The sequence below is a fragment of the Thermobia domestica genome, chromosome 13 (genome assembly GCF_964235325.1).
Source record: "Thermobia domestica chromosome 13, izTheDome1.hap1.1, whole genome shotgun sequence".
NCBI lineage: Eukaryota > Metazoa > Arthropoda > Insecta > Zygentoma > Lepismatidae > Thermobia > Thermobia domestica.
Genome location: NC_137466.1, coordinates 73,534,487 through 73,553,639, shown reverse-complemented (window position 1 = coordinate 73,553,639; position 19,153 = coordinate 73,534,487). Strand labels below are relative to the sequence as shown.

Genomic DNA, 19,153 nt, shown 5'->3' with positions numbered 1-19,153 from the left:
TCACCATGACCTTTTATGAGTTTTTTGGGGGGAGGGGGAGTGAGGAAGTCTGCAAGATGTCTGCCATGTATTCCTGCTGACACTAGTTTTTGATCGGAACTTGCTTGTCATTGCTTAATCGTTAAAGGGACAATTGAAGATCTATTTTCAAATTGCAGAAAGTACTTTCTGTGCTAAATAAGTATGACCTGAGAATAATTCCTGTCCGTTATGAAGAGGCTATTACAGTGTTGGGGGGTAAAAGACAATTGTCCGTGACCCTATCTTGAGTGTGTCCACAAAAGGGAGGGTCCTCTCCAATAATAACACATATTTTTGCCGAGACACAAATATTTGTGCATATTATACAGGTGTACGTTATTGAGCAGTGTCTGTAAAAGGAGATTTCACTGTACACTTATGCACTTGTTCCTTGCTAATATAAAATCGGAGCTGTATTGACTAAACCACCATACATCTCCAGACCTATGTCTATTCATACATCACCAATTCTCTGAAACCGTTGGATATAGAAACTTCAAATTTGTTCAAAGTGTTTTCCTTTTATCCTGGGATAAGAAAAAAAAACAGAATTTTGTGAAATTCGACCCCTAAGGAGAGAAAGGAAGCTTGATTTTTTTTCTCAACATTGGCCTAAACTCCAAATTTGTTGGGCATATCAACTTGCAAAACACAGCTATGGACATCACCGAAGAAAGAGAGAAAGTTCATGGGGAGAGACTAAATATTTTTCCTAACGATTTCCAACAAACTGGTGTGAATCCGCCATTTTGAGGTGCTACAAAATAAACTGACTTGGTCTTAACATTGCTGAAAGTTATTAGGACTGACTTCGTTTTGACGTTGCTGAAAGTAGTTAGAAGCGATTATAAAAGAGTTATTCTTAACTCTAGTGAGATCGAATTTGAATCAAAAAAACATCATGAAACTAGAAAAGTTTGTGTGTGTGTGTATATATCTTTCAAGCATATTGCATAAATCTTATTTTTTCCGTGCGAAGAACAGATTCTTCTGTTGGTGTTAGCGTGTATAAATATATGTGAAGCTTCCATTTAAATGTAAAACCAGAATTACATTAACTTTAACCGGAGATCAAACCTGGGTTAAGAACATACACAAATTATAATTACTATATAATTACAGGTTGTAAATAATGAAAAGGCTATTATTGCGTATGTTGTTGAAAGGCGTGCCATCACTGAATCCCCCACAAAAATTACTTACTTTAAACAATGTGGTGCAAAATTAAATTTGATGTGTATTCTAAATTTTTGAGTGAGTGAGGAAAAAATGTCACACAGATTTACCATATAACTCACAGATATTTTACTCGTAAATGCTTTTCTCTCGCGCGCGTTTTATACAATGATGCATAGGGTTCTATAACTTTAACTTCCAGTAACTTTAGCAATATATATATATATATATATATATATATATATATATATATATATATATATATATATATATATATATATATATATATTTAAATGAATGTATATAGAGAAATCCTTACTTCTCCACTAGGTTGAATAGATTTTACCTCCTTTTCGCCTAATACGCTAGTGTATGGATGCATAAAAATGTCACTGGAAGAAATCTAGTGAGACGATTGAAAACAACCTGGTTTGCTTTTCCTTACGCTCAAATGTTGCAGAAAATGCAGAATTGCATAATAAGTCAGCAAAAAAGAGCATCCTTTGGCATATATATATATATATATATATATATATATATATATATATATATATATATATATATATATATATATATATATATATATATATTCTTTAAATTTCTTCGCGTGATATACATAGAGAATGCAACGATAACTATCCTAACTTTCAACTGATAGATGGTATTTGACTATGTTCGTTATTCCAACATGTCTTCTTGTTTGTGACCAAAACAAGCTACCGACTTGAATCGTTGTAACAGTTTTATGTGCCCTTATAATACGCTTGAAAGAATTTTTCGATCAAGTTTACGAGAGGGCAGGCAGCAAGTGAACCACATAATTTCCCATTTTTAGGTTTACTTCTTTTATTTCTACTTTTTTTTCTTTAAGGAATCTCTTTTTTCCTTTATTTTTTTGTTTTACATCCACTCAAGACAAAATATATTGGTGATGTACGCTTTGAAAGACCGTGTGTAACGTTTCCCTCTATTCTGGAATTACGTTCATCTGTCACTATTCAAACGTGAATATACTTACTCACACGTAATAAAAACTAATGGATTAGAAGGTTATTTCTTTACCATTCTTCTACTTCGAAAAGCACCATTCATGTTGAAACAACCGCAATATTTATCTGAAAAATTTTATGCGTGATCATCCTTCTTTCGAACATTATGATGTACACAGTTTCACTTGCTTTTTCACGTTTTAAAGACTTCCAGAAACTCAATTAACTTATCATTATGATATTAGTTCATCTTCCTTGTTTGCTCTCAATTTGAACATCACTATTATAAAAAGTTTTATGCAACTCGGAACACATCGTAAGTATAATAAACTGCTTTTCTATAAATCACACACACACACACAGGAAATTATTAAAATTGAATGTGTGAAGATAAAATATCATTGCATGAAATATAATTGTCATTACGAAAAAGGTTGAGCAATTAAGACGAAATGTTCTCTCCTCGAGACATAAGTGTACAATAGTCTTAGTAGTTATTGTAAGAACCCCCCTGCCAATCTCTCTCTCTCTCTCTCTCTCTCTCTCTCTCTCTCTCTCTATCAAATTCAATAAATGGATGCTGAAACTTTGTTCAAATAAAAATTAAATAAGTAAACAAAGATTTGCACTCAGTAGTATCACTCAGCCGGTTCGCCCGAACTACTGTAGTTGTTAAAATTCCTCACGTTCCCAAAACGGGTTGTTGAAAATGTCTCTTCACCTCTAGATCTAATATACGACTTAATCTTTGTCACGGGTTCGATCCCAGCCCCCGCCAAGTGCACTTTGTAATGGACAAACACCGTGCTCGTGGATTTTCTCGGGGTTCTCCCGTTTCCTCCCACTTTCTTCATTCCACTATTTCACTCATCTCTCATCATCACCGTCTCCTTTAGTCTAATCGGCATAATCGTGGGACGTAAAACTCAAAGATTTAATTTCATTTTTAATCTTTGTCACTATTACTAGTATCATAGTATGATTGGAATAAGTAATAATATAATCATATCATCATCATCATCATGGGTATTCTGTCATTATCGGCACGTCACTTGCCGCAGCTGAGAATGTTTCATGTTGCACGGTTTTCTGCTAACTTCTTCTATTTATGTACCGATTTTTTTGTTTTGATACCGTCCATCAATTCTAGTTTCCTTCGCCCCCTCTCTCTCTTTCGTGCCATCATACTTTCTAAAACGTCCCTCATTATACAGTTCCTTCTTAGCGAATGTCCCAACCAGTTTCTTTTCCTCTTCTTAATAATACCTAAAATTGTTCTTTTCTCCCCCACCCTCTAATACCCTCTCATTCGTTTTTCCGCTCGACCCAGTTAATCCTCTCCAATCTTCTCCATACACACATTTCGAAAGCTTTCAGTCGTTTTTCATCATTTTTGCGTAATGTCCATGTTCCTGACCCATACAGTACAATACTCCACACGAAGCATTTTATGTCTCTTTTTTTTTTTTCAACTTTTTATTCAAGGTCTCACAAACAGTCTTTTCTTCCTCCTAAAGGCTTCCTTCGCCATTCCTATCCTTGCTTTTATTTCACGTTCACACTTCATATTATCACTAAAATAATAATACTACCCAGGTATCGAAAACTAGTCACTTGTTCTATTTTCTCCCGTCCTACTTCTATATTTGACACTGATCGCTTCGTTCCAATCACCAGGGCTTTTGCCTTTCTAACATTTACTTTCATCCCATATTCTTCACAGCTCTTCCTCAAGTTTTCTTACAACTTATTGACTTTCTCTTCAGATTTCGCAACATACTTCTCTTCATATAGTAATAATATTACCACTAAGTCAATTTACTATACTGATTATATGACAGAATCAGTTGTTAAATTATTTGAATAACTGCACTAGGTATACTTAATGTTTTGTTTCGATTATTATTGTGAAGGAGGTTAATGATTAGGAAACACATCCCTTAGATGAACAGCAAAAAAGTACTCTGAATAATGAATGAAACAACGTAAAGAATATTGAATGAAAGAAGGATTATACAGTCCTAAATTGCTCTAGAGTATATCTAACTAATGTAGGATACAAATTGATCAGTATGAACGTCGAGAATTGAACGAGAAAAAGAAAAGTCTGCCGAAGGAAGCTTAATTTGGAATCGACTAATATGTTCATTGAATCAAAAGTATGATGAGAAATACACTCCTAAATCAAACACTGAATGTGATATGTTTAATTTGGTTCAGTTGATAGAAAAGGAGCGAGAGGAAGAGATAGTAATTCACTTTGTGAACAGTGTTTCTTTCAGAAAAAAATGTTCCAGGGGGTGCACACTTAGTATTCGGAAGGCACTGCTGGTACTATTCTATTTATTATTATATTATAGATGTATTATACTGGTCTCCTCCGCGGGAGTACTCGGAGAGCTCTGGGGGCCACTGTCCCCAAAAAAACATGTCTGGAAGAGTCACTGTTTGTGAAGGTTATTGTGGTGCATTTGTCTACAATGATGTAATATCCATACAAGAACACTATAACCATGTGGCTAAGCTTTCTATATCTTGAAGTTCAAGATATCTTGAAGTTCGGGAGAAGAAATAGCAAAGCACGATGAATAGTTTTTGCAAGAACATTAATGTATATTGAACAATAGGGTCAATGTGAGAACCCTGTGTCATTCTTCATGTAATCAGTTGATGTATAAAACGAAATCCATGTAAGACGATTTATATCTGTTTTGCAGAGTTTAATAGTTTTAATATTGAATCGGAGAAATCCCAAGTGGAGAGTATGGACGAATTAACTTTGTCGAAAGCTTTGATAAAATCAATGTATATAATATCTACACTTTTATTAAGAGCATCGGAAAATAATGTAAGATTGGTTAGTGTTGACTGCCCTTTGAAAAGTACATGTTGATAAAAAAAATGCAGAGGGCGTCATATAAGAGAAAATAGAACAAGAAAAATGGATCCAGAAACAGGAAGAATAGAAATGGCATTGTAGTTTTTTTTTTTTTTTTTTTGTTGTTGTTTTTTGACTTAAAGACAGGAGTAATTAAAGTGTGTCTCCAAATATCAGTAAATCGTCCTTGAGATAAGATACAATTGTAAAGTGAAGAGAGATGAGAAAGAAAATACACATTCCTTAATTACCAGCATGGCAAGAAAATCGTTGTCAGTCGATTTGAATGGTTTTAAAGAAAACAGTATCGAATTGACATTTTCCCTTGATACTATGAGAGAAGACATTGAACCTGAGGGGAGGCCTATATCTTAAGACATGAAGTTGCGAAAATCAACTTTGAGAGCAGAAGCTGAATCAATAAAATTAGAAGTAAAAAAACTCTGAAAACCACTCTGCTGCTACTTGGCTATCAGAGGTAGTGCTTCATACAATGTCTAGTGAAGGTTTGCTGTATATAGTAGCTACCAAAAGTGCTTAATCAACTGTATTGCTTTAAATTAAATAAAAGAAAGTTTTAATGCCATATGATTATACAGAGGTTGATGAATTTCCATCCGAACAAACTGAAGTAGATGTGGAGTTGTTGCTCTGTGAAATCCAGTTTGACAGATGTCGCTGCCTGCAAGTTTGTTTCAATGGAAATAGAACAGCCTCTGTACTCTTTATGCTAAATCAGTCATCACAATAGACCAAGATAACACTCAACATCAGACATAGGTCGATACAGACAAAGAAATAATGAAATAAAACATAGAATCATAAAGTGGTAACAATCATCCAGAACACTACATAGCTTTGGTGTAAGCTCAAGATTGTTAACATGAAATAATATGGAATCGAAATTACATTCCAAAGCTAAGTCCTCTGCTATTATACCGCGATGGGGTCAACAATATCGTTTGTCTCACTTGTTTCCAAACTCGCTTTCCCATGAGTTCCCTTTCCGAAAAGTTCCATAATAGTTTTCAGTATAAAATGGCTTTATGCCTTTATATGGAACTTTGTTACTACATAAAATGACATAAACAAATATTCTTACATTAATTTATTTATTTAACAAACTTCCAGTTATAACGTTCCAGGACAATTTACTCTGGAATCATCCACAATCCACAACAGCAGCAGCAAGAATGAAAAAGGAAGTGGAAAAAAATCGGCCAGGACCTACTGTATATTCAATGGTGGTACCATCCCCAAACTGAAGAAAAATCTGTAACGATGGCTACCATCGGCTTCGAACCCGGAACCTCCCGACTGCAACGCAAAAACTTTAACCACTACCCTTCGCCCTGTCGGTAATTACATAATCGTTGCCAAAGAACTAACGATAATGCCAATTGCAAAAAATTCCCACGATTGGACGAATTTCTAATTGTGCTTTTTTATACTACTTCGAGCAAGCTGAATCTAATGGAAGTATTTTTCGTACATGGGGTCACAAGAAAAATGACCTCAACGTTGGGATATTTATTATTATTCCAAAATTAAGATCACTTTCTAGGCACCTCATAGACGTTGGATTCAGCGTCTTCAAATTAGTATAAAAAGTGCAATTAGAAATCTATCCAATCGTGGGCACTTTTACAATCTGCATAAGCAACACTTCAAAAATTCCAACTTTCCAGGTTATTTTTCTTGCGACCCCATGGACGAATAATAGTTCTATCAGTTACAGCTTACTCGAAGTAGTTACGAAACGCATCCAGCAGATAGCATTTTTACTATGATGCGTATATGATAGGTATACCATGAGCTTACTATAAACTCCCAAACTATATAAATAATAGCTTCAGCTATTTTCGTCTCTCAAAAAATTGGGGGCCTAGGTCCCCCAGGCCCCGGGCTAGATCCGCCACTGGATATAAGATCCAAGATAGAACCTGTTCCTCAGACGCTGAATTCATATCCCCCTCAAAAAACAATTACTTTATATATACTCCTTACTTTACCCTTACTTTATCCCTTATCCCTTACTTTAACGTTATCCCTTACTTTATATATACTATGGCTGGATTTAGGAGTACAAAAGTGCACGTACACTACCCCCCCCCCCCTTCATTGTAAATATATACTACCTAAAATGAGAAGCTACCAGTGAAAATACGAACACTTTCAGAAAAAAAAAAATCTGTTGTGTTTCCGTTTGAGCTTAAAATAAATGGAAATTTTGCAAAATCAACAGCATAAGTCAATTTTCTAAAAGAAAAGAGTGCACCGAGAGCAGACACTTAGCATTTCCAGGGCGATTCCTCAATCACACCACAGATGTCTAAAGGCATTAAAAAAAAAATCAAATGTTTTGGTAGTTATTGGTGCACCCCCACAGAAAATTCTAGATCCGACCCTATATATATATATATATATATATATATATATATGAATACACAGTGGACTCTTTTTAATTCGAAGTCCAAGGGGACACGAAAAAACTTCGAATTATCCAAAATTCGAATTATCCAACAACATTCATTTTCACATATATAACAACAAACAAACCAAAGTACTGTGCATCAAAACCATATTCATACGGTGTAGACTTTACCTTTAAAGCAGCTTATTATTTCCGTGATCGAATCCCGCAAACTAACAAACGACATTGACTCCACATAATTTAAACTACGTGTACAATGGAAAATATATTTAGTACAACACTAGAACATACATTGAATAGCCCAAACAATTAAACTCCAGTAATAATTAGAATCTTCTGTTCTCACTTTTAAGAAGTCGTAAACCTCATTTGCTTAAATTTGATTGTTTTTGTACGGTCAATAAATCTTGAATTTCATGTATTGCGTGGAATACGATATTAATAACATTTGGTTGACTTTATCAATAATTCATCTTAAATTTTCAACCAATTCTGAAACAAGATGAGATTTTCACACGTTCTCTATCTTTACTTCTTCCCCAACTCACCTTCATCTTTATCATTACCTAGATTTTCTATTTTGTATTACTCTTCCCTATGGCTGCATCTGCATAACTAAAAATACGTTAAAACTGTATTTCTCCGTTTACATCTGCCCAACATTAAAAATTTTCAGCTGTATTTACTTCGAATTATCCAAAACATAGGTTCAAAAGTTCGATTTATCCACGATTTTTTACTATTGTTTTCAATACAATTTTCAAGGGGAATGGACTTCTGTTCGAATTATCCAATATTTCGAATTATCCAAGTTCGAATTAACGAGACTCTACTGTGTATATATATATATATATAGCGACAAATGTTGAAACCAAAGATAGTTCATTTTAATATTCACTTTAATAACTTCCGGTTTGAATAGAGGGCTAAACGGAGGAGAAGGAACCTATTCTTGCGGCGCAGAAATCAGAATCGATTCAGAAAACGCCTCTAGATATCTCTTGTCGTTTTTGCTCGGATACATGTTGAACAGCAAGACGAACGGACATAGCCAGCCGTCTATAAGACTTCCTATACTTATGCATAGCATAGTTTGGGAATCTAAAACTCTTACACAATATAGGTTAATATCACGTGTGCTGTCTATGCTGTCTATTATCTTCGTGTATTTGGCATATACCACATAATCTAGTTGGATCACGTATCCGTTGTATTTAAGATTAATAAACACAAGATGAAAAAAAAAAAAGAAAGAAAGATTAATCTTAAGTGCAGAAACATACGAAATTCCAATGTTACACAATATCATTTGCGTTGTGGTGTTATATATTGTACTATCGCGGAAGATGTTTTTTTTTTTTTTTTTTTTTTTCGGGGGAAAGGTAAACCTCAGGGGAAATTGACACATCAAGATGACATCCGACACAGACATTGATCGATTCGAGATGCGTTAGCGTTAATCGCCTTCCTAATGCTAATACATCAAGCTGCAAGGGAAAGGCTATTTGCACTAATAGTAATTCTGTGAAAGAATTGGTGTACACCGATTTTGTATGTTAACTATTTCATTTTTTCTGTTTGCCGATGAATTTAACGTGGGAATGATAGATACTATCGAAAGAATATTACCTTGTACTTATTCAAGCACACGAAAGATTGTTATAATTAATTTCAGACGAGATAATTAGATTATTTTATTCTATGCTATTAAGATTTATACAGGGTGTCCATAACATTTTGGGTCAAATATATACAGATGATAGAGGGGTCCAATATACGCATTTTGAGATAGGAAACCGAAGGTCGAAAAAGGCTAGTTCAAGCGCCACACCATCTTGCAGTTACAGCAATTTGTGGGAACAAGTACGATGTTTCAATAACAAATATATTTATCAAGTCAATGTAATCTGCTTTATTGTGTATAACACTACATCTGAGTATGTAAGGTTTAGCATGAACAATCTATTGCTGGAATGTACGTACCAAAAACTCACAGTAACTACACAAAGTAACGACCACAAACCTCGACCAACGTAGCACAACGCATAAGGAAATTTTGCCTCACTTGCTCAAATATCTCCGACGTCTCTTAGGACTCGTTGCACGCAAATCATCCCCGGATTCAACTGGCGATTCATACATCAAGAACTTGATGTGTCCTCAAAGGGGAAAAGATCGAGAAGGTTGAGATCCTGGAAGTGCATTGCTCACCGGATGGAACCTCATCTTTGAATCCAATGATTAGGGCAGGTTGTATCCGAATAATGGCGAACATCCACATCGAAGTGCATCCGTCATGTTGCATCCACATTCTCGCGCGGGCATCTAGAAATACAGTCTCCAATAGTTCGGACGTACATCACGAAGGCAGGAAGGTCCTTGGTGTATGAATCACCAGTAGAATCCGAGGAGGACTTGCTTGCAAGAGTCCTAGCTGTCTGCTTGATAGTGCAAGAGTCCTAGCTTTCTGCTTGGTAGTGCAAGAGACGCCGGGGATATTTGGGCAAAATTTCCTTAGATGTTTGCTACGTGAATTGAGGTTGCCGGTCGTCACTTTGTACAGTTACTGTGAGTTTTCGGTACATACAATGCAGTAGTGGATTGTTTACCGTATACTGAACCTTTCATACTCAGATTTAGTGTTAGGCACAATAAAGCAGGTTACATCGACTTGATAAAACACATTTGTTACGTTGTAATTGTTCCCACAGACTGCTACAACTTCAAGATGGCGCGGCGCTTGAACTAGTTATGGAGTCCAAAAAGTTATGGACACCCAGAATAAACTGTAAACATAATAAATATACAAACAAGTTTTGATTAGTTCCGACTCAAGTGATAGAAGAGTATACTTTTGTGACATACCCCACAAACTAACAGCTATCTATTGTCAGGGGCTTTCGTTATGGGAGAACTCTCAGCAAAGCAATCATCAGAGATTGTTAAAATAGATTAAGGAAAATTGAGTTGAGTTGATTTTGAGTTTAATGTCCCTTTCAGCAGCGCTATATGAGACGGGACCTACTGATTAACGTGGAATCCGAACTACATGAGCTCCTGTTGGGACTCGAACCCGGATCTCCCGCGCCAAAGGTGCGTACGCAAACCGCTTAACCACGAAAGAGCTCTAGATTAAGAAAAAGTAGGAGAGCATCACAACTTACTGTTTTCGTCTCTTCCACTAAAGTGTCAGTGTCATCATTTTAACCAGACTAAACAAACAAACAAACAAACAAAAAAGGTATTTCTATTTATCTTCATAAAGTTTATGCTCAATATGAGTTCATCTTGTTTACAAGCCCATCACCAGATAGCTGGATGCCGCTCGTTAGTACAAGGCAAATAAACGTATCAAAAGCATATTCTCCTTAAGAACAGGGGCGGCTCTAGGATATTTCATACCCTAGGCGAAAAAAATGTCTGCGCCCCCATAACCTCCTTCTCTCCCCAAAACCCAAATGAAAGTGAAGCCTTGTCACCCCTGACATTTTTACCACATTGTTACCATTTGTTTAAGCATTAAATAAAATAAAACTTATTCCCAATGCCTCTCTCTCTATGTTATTAATAAGTAATCCATGATCCAATTAAAACATTTGTATTGCTGTGGCATTTGGAATGAAATTTTACTAATATAACCACAGGGCAATCAGAAATTAAAGTTTTATTGTAATGTACACCATGGCCATGTCCTATGTAAATATAAAACAAAAGATGGTTAAGATAAAGCAAAGATGAAGTTTCTTAATTCATTTTTAGTTTATTTTAAATTTGTGTAATTACTGTCAAAAGCGGAGTAGCTTAAAAATGTCAGCGTCAGTTCTTATCTGATTATATAAATCTGATGCTCTGTGAAAGGACCTTTGAATAATCGATAGTCTAGGGCGGGAAAGGTGGAAGAGGTGTAAATTTGGTGCTACATGGGTAGGAATGTGAAAGGATAATTCTTGAAGTAGGGCTTCAGACCTTAAATTTCCATTGACTACCTTATGTAGAAACTTAAGATCAGTGACATTTCTGCGAGCAATCGGATTCCGGATATTTAGATAATACAGATCTTTAGTCATAGAATGAACAGTGGGAACACAAACGTACTATGGCCAGATAGATATTGCCCCGCTCCATATACGTGAGCAGCAATTGATCTTGGGTGATCCCACTTGTCATTAACTTCCTCTTCCTAAACGTGTAGGGCGCTGACGCACCTACATTTTGGCTAATGTTGATAAACCGTACTTTAAAAAATGCCTGCTATTCCGCCCCTAAATGTTTCTGCTCTAGGCAGCCGCCTAGGTTGTCTATATGGACGAGCCGGCCTTGCTTAAGAATGAATTGATCACATAAGAAGCATGAAACAGACCATGTGTCAATCATGTTTTACACGCCTCTCCATATTATGGAATGTAGTCTATCAATGCATCAGAAGTCACAGCATTAATTTCCCGCTCAAGGTTGTCTTACAGTGCCTTGATTGAGTATGGTTACAATATATATTTTTTTCAGCATGCCCCATAAAGAAGGGAAACTGAGTGGTCAAAGTTCTTTGAAAATTAACACGATCTTTCCAGGACACAACTTCCTGCATACTGGTATTGGAAATGTGTGAATTGGCGCAATTCTACTAAACTAGTCATTACGAAGTTCCTCGTCATCGAACTGATTTACAAACTCGTGGAAGTTTCCTACATGGAAATCTACAGTATATTTGCTGTTGTATCAACAAAGATAGAGCTAATAATGCGAAAGCGCACAACACTCCATTTTTTTCTCCAATAAAACGATGAAGTGCTTTGAGCAATGTATTCTCAGTAGCCAAAACGGGAGAACACATATAGTCATGGATTTCCAGATCTGCATTGACAAACTGCTGGAATCAATTACAATAACGGACTCCTTTTACTTTGTTGCGACACAGTCGGGAATTGTTGCACAGTAGTAACATGATGTACTATTTCTAATGACTTCACTAAGCGTCATTACATTATGACCAATAGTTTGATTTTTATAAGCCAAAATCAGGGATCGAGACCAGGTGTAACACCCTGCAGCCTACATCCATTTACTTGTATTACTATGCGTACCAGTCAAATTAATCATTGCATATTTGTAGAACCTATACACCACGGCAATCTCTCTGATTAGCATAGGAGTTGATGTCACAGCTAATGCTATCAGATGAATTCAACTCTCCAGTCGGAGTGGGAGCTTATGGGGTTCGGATTTCACGTTAAATCCATGTCTTACATAGCCTCGATACTGGAAATGGAGCTAAATCCCTAAATCAAACAACAAAACATTCGTCAAAGACAGAAGTACAAAAATATAATAATTTAAAAATAACAATAAAAATATTATTATTAATAAAACAAACACATACCATCTTTCTTCTTGCTTTTGGTGAGTGAAACTTTGAGTGTTTGAGGTTCTGGAGTTGAGGGCAGCACAACACGTCTCTTGACAACCAAAGCAACAGTATTCCCACTGTCTCGCAGTACTTGCACAGCCGTCGCATAATCCACGTTCTCCAGGGATATTCCATTGGCACTTATAATTCTATCGTTCACTCTGAAAGAATAACAAAGAACAAGTACTTAATTTTTATCCTTACCAACAACTCGGGATTTGCACAATTACATTTAAAATATGATTCTTTCTAATAAGAAAAGCTATCTATTGAACATAATACTGCTATAAGTAGTAAAAGTGTCAGTGTACACTCATGTCCAAAATTATTGTCGCATGTCTATAAATATGTTGTTGTAGGAATATAATTTGATAACGAATTCGCCCAGTATTTAATATAATGTTAGTATGTGTATAATCGCAAAGACATGTTTCTGGCAAGTTTTATGTCAAAAGAGCAAAAAATAGGAACAATAAAACGAAAATAAAACTTTCTTATCCATGTAGCAACATTTTGTTTTACTCAATCTAATTTTCGTATTTATAATTCTTTTCTTATGAAATTTACCACAAATATACATTTCCCAATTATACACATGATATCAGTATTAAAAATACCCTGCAAAATCATTATAAATTATATTCTTACACGAAGACAATTATAGGTATGCGACAATCATTTTGGACATGAGTGTACATAACGTTAAAACTGAAATTTGAATTTTTGTCTTTCCTCACCCTCCATTCCCCACTCAAAAATTTTACGAAGCTGAATGAATATTCGAAAATAGAAATATAGAATTGTCGAAGTTTTTTTTTTTTTTTTTTTTTTTTTTTTTTTTTTTAAGCATCGCACGATATTTCATTTGCATCTTGAGCATTATATTAACCGCTAATATCCACAGCGCTGCGGGTAGTCTGTCAAATAAGGATATCGATAATCACTCCCATAGGAATACACGGAGAACCGGTTTTTGATTGCCCATATCTTGGGACCAATTGGATGGATCACGTCCATTAAAGAACTGCGTGCCTAACTTTTCGCCCTCTACATCCTCAACAATATTGATGGTGCTTTTGTGTTTCCCGATGGACACACGAACAAACAGATTAAATATATAAAGGTGCTGTTGGTAACCCAAATTACTTAATAAAGCAAGTAACACAGAGACATGTACAGTATGCTGTAATATAAAACACAGTACTTAAAATAAAATTTTCTTATTTGACTATTCTGCCCAACGGCAGATTCTAGCGCACTTATCCTGACGTAGTTAGGTGTGGCCGTTAGGAAAACAAAGTAAGAGTAGGATGTCCAGTCCTTTCTCCTGTAGTTCATGAAAGTATTTTTAAAAAACTGTGATTTAAAGGCATTAGAATGGCGGTGTAGGTCGAGAATTAGGATCAGCAATGCAGTACACAAGCACTGAGTGACTATGGTCATTACGAAGTTATTCAGTTCCACATGTCAATTAATATTCAACTGAAGAAGCTGCAATCCTCACTGTTGAACAACAGCTTTGGAGAAGCAACTCTGTGCGCAGAAGCACTGTCATGAAGCTTTCGTACACATCACTGGATATCAACGTTCTGAACGTTACTAATCCAGAACGGCAGCATATTTCTATTTTTGTTTTGTTTCCATGCTAAGGAAGGATGACGTAATCGTTTCACCGAAATTCGTCATTCCACGGTCGTTGCGCCAACTTTACGCATATAATGTAATAAAAGTCCCTGTATAAACCAGGATTCATACCTGGCTTTATGTAAAGAAAGACGACTGTTACATTCCTTTAATTAATTATCTTCCATCTCTTTCACTTTCTGCCATACCTGTGGAAGGTGTCGTACTGTGTCAGCGCGTAAATATTTGTCGATGCCTCGGAGGGATCGCCATACAGCACAGATGATGGTTACTCTTGTGTCATCATGCTTCCCAGGAAACGGTTCCTTTATTTTGACCAAGAAGTCGTGACAAGGTCTCTGAAAACATGGTCGTGTACTGCGCTCACGTGTCACATTAATCTTGATTCATACACGTTGTTCGGCTTTCTGAAATACTGTTTCCAGTTTCCTCCTTTACTTTACGGCACTGCTCCTTTTGACTGAATAACAAGCAGTTGTAATCACTCGCCACATTACCTTGTCAGCTACGGAACTCTTGTAGTGCTGAGTTAAATAAGCCTTTTCACGTGAGAACAGTTGCCACTAATTTTTATCCAATCTATGTAATAACTATGAAGTTTTGTATATTCGTTATTATTCAGAACATTCCCGTATATCGAGGGTAAAAATGAGAGGAACGCGAGAGGACACTGTTCCCGACTTCCAAAAATATCTATAGCATCCCTCCACTCCTTCCTCCCCCCCCCCAAAAAAATGGGCAAAGATAGGCAGAGGGATCGGGTAACGTTATGCACCCCTCTACCTTTTCAGATCCACTTTTACCCCTGCCGCATATCATCAATATAATCGAACGAAAGCAGAAACCCATAAAAATATGGATCTTCATGAACGCTTCACAAACCTGATGTACTTTCTTTCTCCCTCTCTCTCTCTTGTTTTTCAATAAAGAATTGTATTACATGAACAAAAAGTAAGCGAATCTGAAGACAGGAATCGATGTGGAACTCTCGCCTTTAAAGGCACAGAGAACTGAACCCGTAAACGCTAATTCGAAAATCTGTTCACAGATGACACTAACATTGAGTTTTACTTAGCCTCTTAAGAGCTTTAGAAAATCAAATTTACGTCTTGGTTAAATGGATGACGTTGGCCGCTTGAAAACATGTCACTGAACTCAATACAGCTTAAGTGTGTTTCCTCACCGCCGCTGCTCTCGGCTTTTTTTCTTCCTTCTTATATCCTTTAGCAGGCTAATAGCCACTTTCTTTAATAACATTAGCGTTGATATATAGCCAGAGGAAACGCAAGGAAATTCCCTATATTTTATTACAGTGTCTAAAGCGCTACGGCTACATCAATAATGGATAAACGCAAGAAATTGCCAAAGCTTACTCTCCGTGTTTCTGAGATTATCTTATTCCCACCATATACCTTTATGTATATACGAACTACTTGCGAATGGATTGAAGATTTTTTTTAACTTGGTTTATTTCTCTGATACGTTCAGCTCGGAATCTACCGGGAATCGAATCTGTAATCTGCTTAAAATGTTGTTTACATTTTTTATGAACAATTACAGCACATAAAACCTACTCAATCTGCACAGTCTAGTTGCTAATGTTATTACACAGGGTCAAGACGACCTACTTCTCTTTTATCGTCTTTCCTTTCTTAATGGTACTGAAACAACCGCGCCATCTTTGTTTTTTAGCCCATTGATTTATGTGAGGAATTATTTTTAATTTGTTTTAAATGAATTGGAATCTTATTAGCTTGATTTTTATTGATATCTTCAAATTCTATTTTAATAGCACTTACTTCGTGAAAACTAAATTTTGATTGATGGACTGATTTTTAGTTTAACATCCCTATCACCAGCGACGCTATATGAGGCGTAGACCTACAGCTTAACATGGAATCCGAACCACATGAGCTCCCCGCCGGAAATCGAACCCGGGTCTCTTACGTCAAAGGTGCGTACGCTAACCGCTTACCCGTTAGGAAGTAGAACTAAATTTTGTTTATATAATTTTATTTAAAAGGTATGTTATATTTAATATATCTTTGGTGAAAAAGAACCCTATCTTTCGTTTGGTATTATTATGAGCGTATGTTTGGGTGGAATGGTCAATGTGCCCTAAGCTAAGTTTCATAACTATTTCTCAGTTTTAGTCTTAGGCTATTTGAGAAATCGTTACCCCCTGTAGCGAGTGCGGCCAAGGTGGCTATTCAGTAATTTTACTTTCACCAGAGTTGTAAATCATACTGTGAGCCAGTCAGGGTTTCCGGGTCTTTTTGCCAGGTCCAGGTATGTAATAGCAGAGTTCCAATACTCTGCACAAATCATCTTCCAAGCAGCTGTTTCTTGCTACAATCCCTTTCCTTTTTTCCTTCCTTTTGAAATCTTTTACACAGCAGGTGGTCTATTGTTCCGAAATGCACCAAATACGCTCGAGCTGACGTTTTCTCCGCGTTTTTATTGCTTTCACGTTTGTGATTAGCCATCTACATTTAAATACATGGTCAGCGTATTCCAAGCGTACGCATGAGCAATAAATACGCTTTGCGATTGCCTCAAATAGCCGGGCACTTAAGGGCCACGTAAAATGTTTCTTTTGGTTGATATTCTAATTATTTGTTGATCGAAAAATTAAGAAAATCTAGCTTTTAGCTCAAAAGGTTCAAATCGAGAATATTTCATTTGACTCTTTTGTTTTTTAATTCTCTCTTCAAAAATTGGAGGCACGGTAGCTCAGTGGTAGAGTGCTTACCTCTGGGGGGCGCGGTTCTTGGTTCGATCCCTGACCAAGTAAGTTAGTGGTGGACAAAATCGTGTCCTGTTTCTTCCCACTTTCTCATGCCACCAATTCTTCCATCATCATTCATTTGGTTTAATCATCAGAGCATAATAGTGGGACGTTAAACTGAAATATTTCATTTCAATTTCATTTTTCATGTTTTGAACGAAAGCGTAAACAGATACTTTCATAGAGAGACAACAAAAATACGGTACTTGTAGAAGCAAAGAGTGAATAACTACAAAGTGTTTAGATTAAACAAAACAGTGCGACACACACAGACCAGGCAACCTGTTTGCAGCCCTTGTGCGCGTGTGTGTGCCTATAAAGGGAAATGTCGACGTTCGTAGTGCAAATAGGCTTAATACATACAGATGTCTGTGCGTGTTTATGCTGTAACGAGAAATGGAAATTGCAGAGAGCAGAAAACGAACGAACGAACGAATAGTTAGCAAGCAAATAAGTACACACCACGCAAAGCCAGAGAATACCGTATAACGAACCTTACAAACAAACTTTACGACTTCAAGGGAAGGGAGAGAGATGCCTCCTCTCTTAACATCGCAAAGGAAGTAAAATTAGACTCACAGTGTCATTCTAGAAAGAGCTCAAAGAGGAAAACCATGTATTCATTCGGTGTAAAAGCGGAGAAATGATGCAGTATTCTGATAAGGGAAATTAGAGAGAAACAGATACCATTATATAACCAGGGCTAATCTTAAAATTAAGTATAATTAACGAATATGTGTTATTAAAACAGTATAATTTACACTCTTCAAAACAAGCTTGAGCAAACTTCATTTTGGCTTTACGAAACAAGATTAATGCATCAAACATGTTACACCGTGCCTTATGTACTACTAATGAAAAAAAAAAAAAAAATAATAACCATCACCGTGTCATTTAATAGGAATCGTATTAGCGATAATAAGTTCTACAACACGTAAATGGAAATGCGAGAAAATGGAGTGGGAAGATTCCATGACATCTTAAAATATATAAATTAAGTATAAAATAAAACGAAAAAATCTGGGAACGCTACTGGAGTCGTATATTTAACATCTAAGCGAATGTAGGTGTTATTATTCTCAACTGGAAATCATGGGTTCGAATTTGGTGGCCAGCCAATCTGGCTGAGGTATTTTCAGTTTAATTTTCTCAATTTTCTTAGGCAAATGAAAGGATGGCATATCTTCAAGTTTAGCGGTAAGAGTTAAAGTTGACTATTTAAAAAAAAAAAAAAAAATCATAATACGGAAATGGAATGAAGGTAAGTTAAATCTCGCCTGGATGTCACTACACAATGAATATAAGCTTTCCATGAGCTAATGAACATCAAATTATTATCATTGATTAACCTCTTTGAGTAAGTAAGTCACTTCGAACTTCTACGTATTTTATGGGAACGGAACAAATAACATCTTTTAATACTGCCTCTTTTACTTCTATAATATCTTAAGAAATTACTCTGGACGGACGTAGCTAAAATCAGAATTCAAATAACCTAGAGTACGAACGAAAATTTGAGCAAATTCTGCCTCAGAATACGAATGCCTCATAATTCCAACTTGGAATGCGGACGAAAATTTCGAGTAAATTTTGCCTCGGAATGCGAACGCTGATTTGGAGTATGAACGCCCAGCATGTATTTCGTTATGTGTTTTTGCATACATTTCCCTTTCTTTTTGTCATTCAGTACGCTCTCGGAGGCTAAAGTGCAAACATCTCGTATGATTTTCGTTGCTAATTTTATGCCTTTATACCTGTTATGTTATATTAAAAAAAAAAAAAAAACTATACTAGCTGAACCTGTGCTCTCTATACAGCG

The 19,153-nt window shown here is 36.1% G+C and overlaps 1 protein-coding gene across 9 annotated transcripts in view; it reads right to left on the bottom strand.

Moving 5' to 3' along the window:
• The window catches only part of pyd (zonula occludens-like protein polychaetoid), a 640,754-nt gene that overhangs the window by 70,383 nt on the left and 551,218 nt on the right, over positions 1–19,153 (bottom strand). For all 9 annotated transcript variants that reach the window (XM_081735924.1, XM_081735916.1, XM_081735923.1 and 6 more), the window contains exon 3: positions 12,876–13,063. In XM_081735924.1, coding sequence (XP_081592050.1) covers positions 12,876–13,063 — 188 coding nt within the window. The remainder of the gene's footprint in view (positions 1–12,875; positions 13,064–19,153) is intronic.